General features: G+C 32.3%; 1 protein-coding gene across 1 annotated transcript in view; it reads right to left on the bottom strand.

Moving 5' to 3' along the window:
• The window catches only part of LOC132729825 (zinc finger FYVE domain-containing protein 26-like), a 57,231-nt gene that overhangs the window by 28,303 nt on the left and 13,580 nt on the right, over window positions 1-15,348 (bottom strand). Inside the window, 15 exon segments of the mRNA XM_060715653.1 lie at window positions 901-969; window positions 1,278-1,416; window positions 1,924-2,033; window positions 3,983-4,974; window positions 5,687-5,870; window positions 6,416-6,508; window positions 7,634-7,820; window positions 8,828-8,952; window positions 9,861-10,084; window positions 10,901-11,023; window positions 11,990-12,114; window positions 12,660-12,759; window positions 13,082-13,188; window positions 13,724-14,247; window positions 14,250-14,615. Of these exon segments, the coding sequence (XP_060571636.1) occupies window positions 901-969; window positions 1,278-1,416; window positions 1,924-2,033; window positions 3,983-4,974; window positions 5,687-5,870; window positions 6,416-6,508; window positions 7,634-7,820; window positions 8,828-8,952; window positions 9,861-10,084; window positions 10,901-11,023; window positions 11,990-12,114; window positions 12,660-12,759; window positions 13,082-13,188; window positions 13,724-14,247; window positions 14,250-14,615 (3,468 nt within the window).

The raw sequence follows: 15,348 nt of genomic DNA, 5'->3' as shown, positions 1-15,348 counted from the left end.
TAAATATATTTGAAGTATGAGGTTGATCCCTTAAGAAATAAAGAAGAAACAGTAAAAAATAGTATTTTTTGAGGAAAATTCTAAGTTCAAGGGGAGATAAATCTGAAAATATTGGTTCTAGAGTTATGAACCTTGTCACATAAGATGGGGATGATGATAAGGTACATATATCTGAAGTATGAGGTTGATCCCTTCAGAAATAAAGAAGAAACAGTAAGAAATAGTATTTTTTGAGGAAAATTCTAAGTTCAAGGGGAGATAAATCTGAAAATATTGGTGCTACAGTTATGAACCTTGTCACATAAGATGGGGATGATGATAAGGTACATATATTTGAAGTATGAGGTTGATCCCTTAAGAAATAAAGAAGTATCGGTAAAAAATAGTATTTTTTAAGGAAAATTCTAAGTTCAAGGGGAGATAAATCTGAAAATATTGGTGCTAGAGTTATGCCACTTGTCACATAAGATGTGGTTGATGATAAGGAACATATATTTGAAGTTTGAAGTTGATACCTTAAGAAATGACAAAGTTATAGTGAAAAATTTTTTACTGCACCAAAACTTTAATCTAAAATCTGGACGCGGACGCCGGGGCGAGTAGGACAGCTCTCCATATACTTCGTATAGTCGAGCTAAAAACCGACGGACGGACGGACGGCCGGACAGCCGGACGGACAACCTGATTCCAGTATACCCCCTTACAACTTTGTTGTGCGGGGGTATAATAATGACTATATTAAATGTGTGTTAAAACTTAAAAACCATTTCTGAATAAAGATAACCCTGTATATAAAGACCATTTTTGATAACCTTTTATTGATAACATGGAAAGAAATAACCTTATATAGTTCTAAAATACCTGTGTTTAATTAATTTAAAACAATTTTTTAAAACATACCATGAAAGCCTTTGTTGTGTTTGGTGGCTGCATATTTAACAAGGAGCTGACATGGTTCTCTTCTATTTCCTGAATAAGAAAAAACAATATTGTTGTATTCTATTAATAAATTCAAATTTTTCTTTTTAGAAAATTTACAATTTTAAGTGCTGCCTGAAAGTTAAACATTAAGGGTACTGTATCATAATGATGGTTTTTTTAAAAAAAGATTTAGATAAGAATTCTATACAGTTACCATATTCTAACAATCACTCTTAACCAACTCAAATGATACATACAGTAATGTATCAATATGCAAGTAGGCAATTTACACATTTCTAAAAGTTTAGAACTATATCTAACTATATGAATGTGTTTAACAATATTGTTGAACATACCAATTTTATATCGTTATCAAGTTTTTCCAGAGTAAACCAGGATTTTGCAGTTTCAAAGTCACCTGATTTGATCAGAAGTCCTAACACCTCCCGTGGGGATGTTTCTGTCATCTGTACAACAGTGTGCCAATATGTGAACCTGAATATGATGTACATATGTGGTTTTAATGAGACCTTAGACATAAAACAATATCTGTCTAATTGTCTAATAATTCTAATGGTGTTTATACATGTACTGAGTGATGAAAGCTTTCAATTAGCTTTTATATGTTTCTGAGAGGGTTCTATTTGGTCTGTTTCTTAAATTTGCAGAATTATTATCTCCAAACTTTATGCCTTATGTTTCAATTCATTAATAGAGGTCTCAATGGGTGTAAAATGCTCACTGTAGTATGACTCAGAATTCGATGTACTGGTAAAGTACAATATTGTTTACTTGTCTAAAATAAGATGAACTGTTAAAGTATATATTGTTTACTTGTCTAAAATAAGATGTACTGGTAAAGTATATATTGTTTACTTGTCTAAAATAAGATGAATTGGTAAAGTATATATTATTTACTTGTCTAAAATAAGATGTACTGGTAAAGTATATATTGTTTACTTGTCTAAAATAAGATGAATTGGTAAAGTATATATTGTTTACTTGTCTAGAATGAGATGTTTCTTTCTAGCAATCAATTTATCCTCCTCTGATATCAACTCAGAACTCTGTAGAGATAGTTTAAATTGTAGGCTTTTGGCACATTCTGTTATCTGAAAATGAAACAAAAAGTATTATACATGTATTCTAATATGCTTATTCTTTGGTACTATATTTCATAAAAATATGCAAATAATTTATTTCTATTGTTTTTATCAATATTTGAAAAACATATAAAACAAGAACGTGTTTGTTAAACACAAATGCCCCCGGCTCCGATTCTTGTCAGTAGCAATATTTCAAAAAATGTTTACCCATTCACTCAGTTATGGACAGAAACATTGCCAAAAAATTGTCAACACAAGTTATATAGCTTTACAGAGTCATGGCATTTTGTAATTGTGAAATATATAAGTTGCCAAGTCATTGCTATGACTTGTGAAGTGATAAATATTCAACTTTATCAAATATATATAAATGTAAGAAATCTATACTTGGCACCCTTGACCTTGACCCAATGACACCTATAGAATATCATGCAAGTTATCTTCCTACCAAATATGAAATACACCTGTCAATAAATAAAGGCTGTATGGGCAAAAATGTTAAAATCTATTTTGAGCATTGATGACCTTGACCAAACTGACCCCTAACTCCATCCAAAGGAAGAATACCATGCAAGTTATCTTCCAACCAAATATGAAATATATCTGTCAATAAATAAAGGCTGTATGGGCAAAAGTGTAAAAATCTATTTTTAGCACTAGTGGCCTTGACACACTGATCCCTAACTCAATTAAAAGGAAGAATACCATGCAAGTTATCTTACTATCAAATATGAAATACACCTGTCAATAAATAAAGCCTGTATGGGCAAAAGTGTAAAAATCTATTTTTAGCACAAGTGACCTTGACCCACTGATCCCTACCCCAATCAAAAGGATGAATACCATGCAAGTTATCTTCCTACCATATATGAAATATATCTGTCAATAAATAAAGGCTGTATAGGCAAAAGTGTAAAAATCTATTTTTAGCACTGCAGGTGACCTTGACCCAACTGACCACTAACTTCATCAAATTTTATGTTCCTATCAATTATAAATGACATCTGTCTATAGAATATGGTTAATACACCTGTAAAAATGTAAAAATCTATTTTTAACATTGGTAACCTTGACATTGGTGACATTGACCTTGACTCAAATGACCACATACTATACCCAAAGAAGGAGGACCTCCCTTGGCATGTTTGTATTAAACATGAAAAACATCAACCAAAAAATAAAGGCTGTATGAGCAAAAATGTTTAAAATTTATTTTCTAAACCAGTGACCTTGACTTTGACCCTAGAGACCACTTACTCCACAAAGGTTAGAGGACCATAAAAGGTATCCACCTACCAAATATGCAAGATATCATTAAATAAATTAAGCAATTAAGAGAAATTTACGATAAATCCAACTTGCCGGAATAGGTTAACCAGACAAGGCCCTATTTTCAAAGTGAAAAAAAGGGAAATAACTGGAAATATGGATGACACAGTTATATAACTTGGCAATATCGTGTACTTTGTATTGATTAGTAAGTGTGGAAATTATAAAGCCATTATAGATAGAACTTAAGATATTTCCAACTTGCCGTTTTAGGTTAACCATTATTCATTTCTAAGTGCTGAAAAGGGCAATAACTTGGTAAATATGGAAGCCATATTACATGTTATGTAACTTGACTAGATCATGTACTTTGTATTGATTAATAAGTGTGTAAACTAAGAAGCCATTGGTACAGGTAGAACTTAAGAAAAATCCAACTTGCCATTCTAGGTTAACCTCGTACAGACAGACGGACGGACGGTTCAATTACTATATGCCCGGGAGCATAAAAATGTGCACACAGTAGACTTTAAAACAACTGTGAACAATGAACATTTAGATCTAACAACTGTGGAAAATGAACATTTAGAACTAACACTTGCTCAAGTATGCTTATAAAATAAAATGCACATTATTAAAATCTGCACTGAATAAAAACATGTCATGAAGTAAATCATTTAACCTACCCTATAGAAAACTTTAATCTGTTTAAATCTCTGATAGAGCACATGTTTCATGCTAGTACCCAGATCCTGTCTGCTAAGGCACATCTTGAACAAGTCTAGGTTATGCTCTATGTGTAACTTGTTATGAACTGCTAGAATTTCATGAGCCTGCGCGTCTGCTGACAGAATTTTGTTCAAATACACTGACACATCTTCTGACTTGTCTTTCTTTAATGAGGGGTCATCTGCAGCACTGCATATCTTATGAATCAAACAGCAGACAACAAAATCATGCAGATTACACAGACTGGTTTGACTTCTTAGAACCGTAACTGGCACAGAGTCTATCACTTGAAGCATTTCCTTCCACTTTCTCAAAGCAAACAGTTCATCCAGTAAACCAGACAACATTGACCTAAATTCTGAACTTTCATGAAGAGTGAACATGTTTGTTTTAAACCTTTCTACAATATCACTAGTTAGTAATTTCAAAATCGGATCATCCCCTTTTAGAATATCCATGTCTTCCGTTGCAGCCAGAGGGACGATAAAATTCAACAAGCGCCGCTTCAATGCTGGAAGTTCATTGGATAATTTTTCATATCTGTAACTTTTAAGGTCTAACATACTCATGGAGGAAGAAGTCCTAGACCTGTTCATGCTAACTTGTAGGCTATTTTCAAAAGAACTCGAGCTTCCACTTATAGTAAAATGTCTGTCATCAAAAGCATCGTCAATCACACTTTCTTCCATATCATCTGAACATATGAGACTGACCAATGCTGCCACCAGAGGACAATCAGATTTGATATATTCCAGAGTGTTTGGTGTTAGGTTATAAGTTGTGTCTGAGTCACTGAGAGTTACATCCCCCGGTTTATTTTCCAAGTCACCACTAACAGAGAGAGTCTGTTGAGCATGAGACATTGACTCGAAGTCGAAGACACACATAAAGTCTTTACAATGAGGTAAGACATCTACATCAAACTTAAACTTGCTCTCATTTTTATGATCTGGAAAAGTAAAAAAAATCTTAATGGATTAGTAAAGTCAGTTATAAAAAAGAGGGTATATTAATATATACTTTCAAGTACAAATTTTCTTCTTATACTAACAAGACTGTACATAAAAGCCTTTTATAAAAACTAACATGAGTAAGAACTACAACTACTTTTCGTCATATGATTGGTAGATGGCAGAATAACTCTTAATGAACAAAATAATCCTTCTATGAGGAGAAGTCAATAAGTTCCCAGACTGGATTGATTACTCACACAGTTGACGTTCTTTACCATGATACTTCACATGATTTTAATTTCCTTAAGTTTGCACTGTGTGAAAAGAAGTGATTGTGGGCAAAAATACACTAGACTGACTTAAATACAGGTAGACAACATTATTTCTGAAGATTGACAATGTTACACGGAGGATATTGTTGACATCTGAAGATTCAGCCACAAAGCCAATCATAAAATTTAAATAAAGTATTGTCTGATGAGTTCGATGACCCTTAATAAGTGACTGTTACCAAGAGATGTAACTTTAATTGGAGAGACTTAATGTGTTTGAGTTTCCAGAAAACTTATGATGTCTTTAGTGATGGGCAATGAGAGATTCTTCATTTTATCATGACAAATGAAACTGTAGTCAATTTTAATGGCATTAGGGCATGTTCTGAATACCACAATATCAGCAGGGACATGGTACCCGCGGGGAGTACTATACCTGAATCTTTTTTAGGAGATGTCTCAGCATCCTGTATCAAAATCTTTAAGCTCGCTTCTTTTTCTCCACTCAAATGTGACTCAATAAATGCTAATAGGCCATAAGTTTCTTTATCAATTTCACTGACACCCTGACCCGAGATGAAATCTCTTCTGTACCAAAGTAACAACTCTGGAATCTTCACCTATACAAAACAATTACATAAAAAAATATACAAGGAGACCTTTTAAAACTCATTTATGAGAAAACATAAATGTCATCTTATGCAGTATCTAGATTTAATCTTTTTTTTTAACTAAGTACACATGTATATTAAAATGTTAAGATATTGCATCTGTTTCAATTCTATTACACCTATATCTCAAATATTTGAATATACCATGAAATTAAAGTTCTTGAATATCTGGTAAAAAAGTGATCCTCGGAAGCATTAAAAACAGCAAAATTACATGTAAATTGCCCACTCAGTTTGATTGAAGGTCTTGAAGGTCATATCCTAAATTGGCTGATCTTTTAAAAATAAGACAGGAAATTGTCAGAGCCGAGCTACCTTAAACAGTTTAGAGGGGTGAAATTCAGGGAAGAGGTACTTGTGATATACTGAAAATAAGGTTTGTCAAATATTGTTACAACTTATAAAATATAGGTACATGTATACAATTATTATTACAAAGATTGCAAAATATTTCAGGTGGGCAAAGAATAGTTTAAATTATAATGAAAACCTACATGTTTATTTTGTTTGTCTATATGCACACATGTTTGGAGGTAATCTTTCATAGATGTCTGTAGCTGCTCCTCTACTCTAGAAGGATCCAGAATCTAAAACATTTACAAATTCTTCAGTTATTTAGGACAAACGTAAAATAGTTTCACCATTTCATTATCAGAAACTTAACAAGAGCTGTCGGTAGGACAGCATTGCTCGACTATTCTTAGTGCTTGATAGTAAAAAAAAAGGCTTTATACAGTTACCTCCTCCTGTTTACAGGTTGGGGTCATGATGGTGAACAAGTGTGCAAAGTTTCAAAGCCATATGTCAATGGACTTTGAAAATACTTGAACTATTACAAAAACTTTAACGTAAATTCTAAGTTGAAAAAGGGGCATAATTGTGTCAAAATACTTGATACAGTTACCTCCTCCTGTCTACAGGTTGGAGTCATGATGGTGAACAAGTGTGCAAAGTTTAAAAGCCATATGTCAATGGACTTTGAAAATATTTTAGGTATTACAAAAACTTTAACATAAATTCTAAGTAGAAAAAGGGGCATAATTCTGTCAAAATGCTTGATAGAGTTACCTCCTCCTGTCTACAGGTTGGGGTAATGATGGTGAACAAGTGTGCAAAGTTTCAAAGCCATATGTCAATGGACTTTGAAAATATTTGAACTATTACAAAAACTTTAACATAAGTGGTTACGCGGACGCGGACGCGGACGCCGCCGCTTGGGTGACTACAATAGCTCTACTTATTCTTATCGAATAGTCGAGCTAAAAATACACATAAACATTTCCAATATATATATTTTTGTAATGAAAAACTTGTTGAAATATTGTTAAAATAATTTTTAATAAGCAAAAACATACACTAGGCCCAAAATATAAAGTTTTTGTCTATGCATGAACTTGGACATATATACATGTACATGTGCTATTTATTAATATAGTTGATTATAATATGCAATGTTTCAGAAATATAAAACCGTTGAAATTTATCAAAGCATGTCAAGGCTTTACAGAAGCTTAAAACTTTTATCTCCTATAGTATCACCTTGATCTTAAAGCTACTACCCTATGTCTTGCATGTGACACATCATCTTTTGGAGATCATTTCCTTGGTCTATCATTCCAAAATGTATTGATGAATGGTGAACCAGAATTGAAAAGTATACATAATGCATATTTTTTTTTTTAATTTTTCAATGTCAAATAATTTTACACTACCTGTAAAGGAGGGGCAGACACTGAGCACGATGTTGTAGTGAACAATGTCTGCGGATCAACACATGGAGCAAACTGACACCAGGGGTCACAGTCATGAAGTGGGTGTAACCTGTTCTCAAGTGTCTTCCCCCATTCTGATGGAGCCAGTAAACCACACCTGGTAATCTGATATCTCAAGTCAAATATACTGAAATCAAAATCCATATTTTCCACAAAATTATAAATTAATTCCATTCCTATGCTAGTTGAGAATTATATCAATTTTAATATATGTTCTTTTTTTTTCACCAAGAAACTGGTACATGTACATTGTATATCTGCTAATTTTGTGGTCTCTAAAAAGTGTTTGCAAAATTTTCCTTTCATACAGAATTTATTTTAGTTTGATTGTGTAGGAAGCTATAAGCTTATAGACACACTTTTAAATCTGTTCCTGGAACAAACCAGTACTGAACAATGAGTGTAAAGTTTCTTGCTCAAGAAAACAACAGCTTGCCCCTGACAGGGTTTTGAACCCGCACAGCTTGCCATCCATAGATTACTAGTCCAACATGTTAACCACTCGGCAAATTTTCCTTTGATGTGACCTACAGATATACATGTTGTTGGGACTTTAGGTGACCGTAGTTCCAACTAGTAGCAAGAAATTCTAACAAAGTTAGATGAATATGCGATCACAACTGTAACCTCTAGAGCATTAAAGTGGATTGGTCTACATGTAATGGGCATATCTTCTGTAAGTATTTCAAATATTGATAAAAACTATAGAAATGTACCATTTGGTTATTCTTATGAAGTATTTCTGGTAGACAGAATGTTGATAGATCTCTAAAGTGATTTAGTATGAAATATATTCATGATGAATAATAATATTTTGTTCTAGAACATTTTATTATCAGCGATACATGTATATTTATATGTCACATGGGATTAGGTTTCCCAACATCTGTATATAATTCTTTTGTGATTTGTTTTCACATATGATACTGAACACTATCAACATAATTATTTACAGTATTACAGATTTTCTATAATAGACCAATTCACTTTAACAACCAATATAGAATGTTAGCTGACAGACATCTGACCTATCCTGGATCACTCTACAGCATCATGAGCAGAAATTATCAAACAATAACCAACAAAATAAGTCAAATAAGAAAATAAATACATAAATTATTCATATTTAACAACCTGACATCTCCAAGTGGTCCCACTCTATAGGAGAAGGTACTGAGAAATGTGATCTGTTCAGTGTCTGACATCCTACTGTATGACTTCATACCATCTTTCTTTGAAGCATTGGTGTTTGTTGATGCCTTTAAATTTCAAAATAACTTGTATGTTATATGTACATGTAATACACTTCTTCAGTTATAACTTCAGATAATATAAATATGGTTATATGTTATAAATATAATTTAGTATAAGTCTTAGAATCGTCAAATGTCCATAAAAAAACAACAAAGTAACAAGAGCATTTGAACCTAGTAGAACACATTACAAGTTAATTAACAAAAGCTGTTCATTAAAGAGTCCATGCTCAACATTTCCATCCCTTTATCAATGAGGAAAGTCACATCAAAACTTAAATATTTCTGACTAGAAAAGTGCCAAAATTCTGTCAAAATGACAGCCAGGCATTCTTTCTAAGCAACCTAGCTTCTTAGCAAATGGCAAAATGCAAGACAAAGAAATGGAGTTGATCAGTTGCACGAGGCTGTGTAAAATATATGTGTGTATCTTTGACAAGTTTCTGAGAAATGGCTAACCAACAGAAATGATTTTAAGAAATGGATTTGTCAAAACAGGAATATAGCTGAGCTCCAAAAAAAAAGTAAGAAATATTCACTTGCCTTTTGGGAATTAATTTCTCATTTGATGCAGAATATTTTTACAGATTATCTCTGACAGAAAAGTTAAAAAGTTTGCTTAGAAATGGACCTTAACAAGCTGAAATGAGGCTTAAGTTGTGCGTGATTGGATTTCAGGATTAAAATAAAACCCTTTAGAAAGGGGTTCCCATTTAAACAGAGAAAAAAATCCAAGTTTGAATTAAAAAATGTTTAACAGTACTTTTGGAATAGACTTCACAAAATGGTTTGCTCATTCAGACACAAATGACAGGGTCAAAACAATGACTCCACATTTCTTCATAAAAAGGAACTATGACATTTTCTCTCTAACTACTATTCCTGCTATTAACTTTTAAACTAAAATTTCTAACCTGATTTTCTAACAGCAGTATATGATTCACATGACAATGGATGGTCATCAGCGTTAGCAGGTTGCCATAGAAACATGTCTTCTCTTGTTTATTCAACAGTAATAAATCAGCTGATTGGAGGAGTGACGTCTGCCTGATGATATTGTAGAAATCTGTGCTCTTTGTCAGTAAACTAGCACATGTGGTATCAAACAACCCCTGGGCATTACACCTTCCAGCTATATCTGTCAGTAAAATTTTCATTTTATTCAAAACTATCATAAGACAAGACATAAACCTAGTCTAATCAATGTAAAACTATTTATCAAACTCCTAAGTTTGCTGGAGAAAGACCTTGTCATACATTAGCAAAAGTAACCAATTCTGTTTTATACCAAATCATCTTTTCTTTTACTTACAAACAGGTAAAGAAGTATCAGTGAAATCTATATGAGTGACACAATTGAGCTACTATGGCCCAGATATCACTCATGTAATTGACAATTGCATAATGATCTTTAACTCGTATTATTTTAACAAAAGGAACAAGGATCTGTAAGTGATTTGCTAGTTTGGTTTAAGCAAATCAGAAATGATGTTACAGTTTAGCTAGACTGGTCCCTGGTGTTCTTCTTTAATAGGACAGGGAATCAGATTACAATTCAGCCGAACAACAATTGTGGACTTCGAATGCTGGATGGAAAGTTTGTTTGGTTTTAACACCAACTTTAACACATTTTTGGTCATATCTCAGCAGTTAGTACACTTAACTGACTTTCTTGGATAACTAACCAGTAATTACTAATTTCTTTAAAAGTGACCTAAACTAATCCCTTGAATGTCAAATCAGCAGTGAGAGACAAATAACTATCAGACTCAATGTCCCTGAACAATTGTCATTGAGAAATGATGCCTAACCCTAATGCCTAACCCGAATACCCCTGTTCTTCAAGTCCACTATTGAGCTAAGTGGGCAGCCATTGCAGCCATTAAATGTTATTGGTCACATACAGCTGCATTCTCCGGTTTTTTGAATGACAAAGTTGATGTGTCTAATATACCTTTCATCAATGCTACAAGCTTTGTGAGTAGGTTCCGCACATGTTCCTCAGGATTACCCAAAGTGCTCACTTCATTTACTTTATCTATGTTGTATACGATCTTGCCACTTGAAAACATAATTTCTGGAGAAAAAAACATTATACATTTTGTTTAGTTTCAGATTTTATGTAGAAGCTGAAAGTTTTCACAGTTTATATATTTTAGTGTATAAAGCTACATCTTATGATTTTTTTTTTATAAAATTTAAAAAAACATAAAATTATCTTATTTTGATTATTTTATAGAAGACTCTTGAAAGAGGTGTAACACAGAATGTCTCCATTATCTATCAGAACATGAATGCCTAACATAATAAAATGCTCCGGAACTAAATATCATTCTACTATTTCAGATGACATTATTTATGCTCATTTTTTTCATTGTTCAAATTGAACTTTAATTGACAATATATTTCAATAAATCTGGTCGTTATAATGGTTGATTTTGACCAACACTATCGATTATTTGAAAATGTTAAGGGTAAAAAATAAATCTACTAAATATATAAAAAGCAGACTGCCCCATCTTTTTATAAATTGATAGTTACAGATTCATTCTGACGGATAATTAATACAACACATCTCACAGGGCCTAGTGAGTTATTTATCGTTCATGTGAAGTAAATTATAAAATTGAAAGGAATTATGAGAAAATATTAACTTATTTTGACTTTCACCTGTTCACTCTATATCTACCCATGGATGGGCATAATGTCACTAGGTTTTTACTGTCTTAACAATGGTTTTGTGCAACCATTATTTGCTCATAAGGAAATATACAAATGTATTTTTTTCTTACAGGTATTGTGGACATATTCTCAAAATGCATTTTTTTTTGAAAAAAAAACTATAGGTAACAGAATTATAGCTTTACAAACTTTAAAATAACTCTAAGAAATGAAAGCAAATAATAACAATCATGAAAAACACAAAGTAAAAATAATTACCATCAAATACAGCAATTACTGCTGCATAGGTTTAGAAAGATAAGCAAAGATATGACATGGAAGACAAGAACTTAAAGATTCAACTTTAACTATTTGTTCTTACCTTGACAATCAGCTGTTGTTGCTACTGGTAACAAGGCTAGTCTTTTACTAGGTATACATATACAACAACTGTACACAATGATGTGTGTTAGGTTCAAACTCAACTTGGCAGCAACTTTTTCTAACCTGTAAATATACAGTAATCAATCTTGTTGTCATTCCTCATTTTTACCAGTTACTGTACATTGCAATAAATTCTTCAAATCAGTTATATTCTATATGTTTATTTTTGTCCCTGCATTTACATAACAATCTTTTCTCTCATAACAAAGTCTGTGAAAAAGGAATAAAAAAACCTCAAAAACTATTTAACGCAAGAATTTTCACACAAGAAAAATTCACAACAGGCCATAATTCAGTCAAAATCTTTGTCAGAGGTAAACAAAAACATAAATCTAACAAGAGCTGTCAGTAGGACTATTCCCAGAGCTTAGAAGTTAAAGATGAGCCTGGACAACATAAAGTTTTCTGTTTTCTGTCAAAATTTATATTCTATTACGCTCTCAAATAGGTGTTTCAACCCATTCCCTTCTGTAGTTTTGAAGATACCAACTTGTATGTAAAAATTTAACGAAGGGCTGACGCCAACACCAAACCATCCGGGAGTACAATAGCTCTCCCTAAACTTCAAATAGCCGAGCTAACAATAAATGAATTTTTATAATACTAACTTTGATGGAGCCATTTTCTTTTTAAACATCATTCTTCCAAGTATACGCAATGGGCCCTCCCCTAACACAGCAAAATAATTTGCTGGAATCACCATTGTTTCTATAAAAGGTAAATATCTACTCTATTAAAGAATTTTATTTCACAAAAAAAAATCAAAAAAATCAAAAAGAGAATATGATAGGCAAAAGTATTTTTGTATAATATATTGAAATATGCATAAATATTTGTATGTTTAAATATTTGTAAAGCCTTCCTGATGTTGATATTTAGTCAGTTCTTGTTTTATACTTTCCCATGAAATTGTTGAATGGTTCTGTCAAGACTAAACACTGAACAATTTCATTTAAGACATTAAACAGTCAAGTAAAGTCAAGACTGATGTATATGTATTACATATTTGATGTATATAATACATAATTACCTCTGCTGTGTGACTCTGACTCTGCTGTTAGGTATGCCAGCTCTTTACAGTGCTCATACAGGCTTAACAAGTAGTTCCTGTTGGAATTATGTCTGCTCACAGGTGACCTAACAACAATTAAAATATACATGAGTAAATTATTCAACATACATTATCAAATTAGTTAACATTAGAAGGACACTTATTTCTATTGTTGGCAAATGCTATATCAATATATTCTACCGTGTATGCAATATTGAATAATAAAACAAATTTTCTTAATTTTCTAAGCTTTAATTTATTTCATTTGAAATGGCAAATTCACTAATTCCTTGCATAATGAACAATTCTGGGTGTTACATTATTTCTAACACTTAGCCGAGTTTTGGCTAATCATAAGGAGCATTGCTATGCTTATCAAATAATCACCAAATAAATTCTACTATAAAATATTAGTTTTGTAACCCATGATTATGATGTTCTTCTGCAACCAGTATACAGCCTGATCGACCTTCTATACTGTTAGCAGTTCAATTTTAGCATTAAATTAAATTAAATTTTCTAAATCACAATCCATCACAATATTAAAGAACTGTTCCAATTTTAATCTGGGAAAGATTATTATGCAAACTTCAGGAAAAAATAGTTTCAAATATAATTTACCTTAAAATGATAGTAATAACACCCCCAGATGGAACTTCTTTCTCTAGGGTGCGTATTAACTGTTTCATATAATGATGAACTGTAGGTCTATCAGATTTAGACCCTGACAATGAACTTTGTGACCCAGTACTTCCCATTCTCTGTCTGAACTCTGACCTTGACTGGTTATGATGACCCTTGACCTTGTTTTGCTGGAATGCTTCTTCCGCCTTTGATATGCATTTTGAAAGACTCTGGTTTAACTGTTCACACTGTTTAGTTTTATCTGCTGTTAGAGGAAGTGTTGCATTAATGAGATAATACTGAACACTTTTCTGGAATGTTTCCTGCTCCTTACTGGGTATTTGATCTTCTGCTCCGAGACAAAGAAGACACTGAATTTGGTCCAAAATATCAGCAAACGTTCTAATTTTGACAACTCTTTGTCTTGAAAGTGGCACTGAAGTTTTTATTTCAAGACTTTGTGATGAATCATCTATTTCTGGTTGAGGTTTTTTCGGTTGATGGGATCTGATTGTGTCTAAAAGATGATTGCAAAAACATTCCACGTTTTAGCAGACGAACACATCAAATCTAGAAGTATCATCACTGGAATATTCTCCTGACAAAATAACTGGACAACATTTCGTGGAAGACTTTCATGTAAATCTATTTTTGGAATTTTAGGAATTGTTGGAAATTTCAGAATGTCATCTGCTACATCCGAAACTGAAGCTGTGACAAGTCCTGCAGCAGCCGCACTGGCAACAGCCTTAAGCTCCATCTTTCTTGGTTCTCTTATTGTGGTTTGGGAATCTTTTTCTAATATACTTTGAATAGCACGGCATGCTTTATGATAAGCCTGGGAGAAAAGTATTTCTACTGCCTCTGGAGTATCCTCCAATTTAAACAACTGAAAAAATTGGAATAATATGTTGATAAATGAACGAAAATATATGTCCTGAAAATATAATAAAATGTGTATTTCTTTCTTTTCTTGTACCCTTTTCATTACATACATGTACAGTTATAACACTTTGTCAACATTAAACCATTACACAGGAAATGCTGTCATCAGTTATCATATAATTGTAATCACATACATGTAATTATATAGGCTGCAGAGTCACATGTAAAATTTGGCATTATGGTCATCCAAGAGTGAATGGTCAGTGGAATACATGTAGTTAAAATCAAAATAACTTGTCACATTTTGTCATATTGTGTCCAATTTTATATCTTACCATGAAAAAATAATCTGTAATACACAGGACCAAAGGAAATTTTTTATAATATCATTCAGAATATACTGTATCTGTAACATTCAATTCTTAATAAAAGTGGGGCAGTCTTTTTATAATAAACATATTTATCATAAACAATTTTAATTATCAATTATATGGTCAATCATCATTGTACTTGACAATCTTTTAAAATATATTACAAATAAAAGTCCCATACAAAATACACCTATTTAAGAATATTTTTTATGAAAGTTAACATGAAATCCTAATTGAAAAATGTAGGAGTTGCGATCATAAGAGTATTTTTTCATTTTACATTTGTTAAAAATAGACAAAGAACCATAACTGATCAAATTACAATTTACAAACCTCAAAAAATATGTGACAGGGCATTTGACGATA

Source organism: Ruditapes philippinarum, unplaced genomic scaffold (assembly GCF_026571515.1).
Source record: "Ruditapes philippinarum isolate M1 unplaced genomic scaffold, ASM2657151v2 ctg3788_1_1_1_1, whole genome shotgun sequence".
Taxonomy (NCBI): Eukaryota; Metazoa; Mollusca; class Bivalvia; order Venerida; family Veneridae; genus Ruditapes; species Ruditapes philippinarum.
This window is presented reverse-complemented; position numbering and strand designations above follow the sequence as displayed.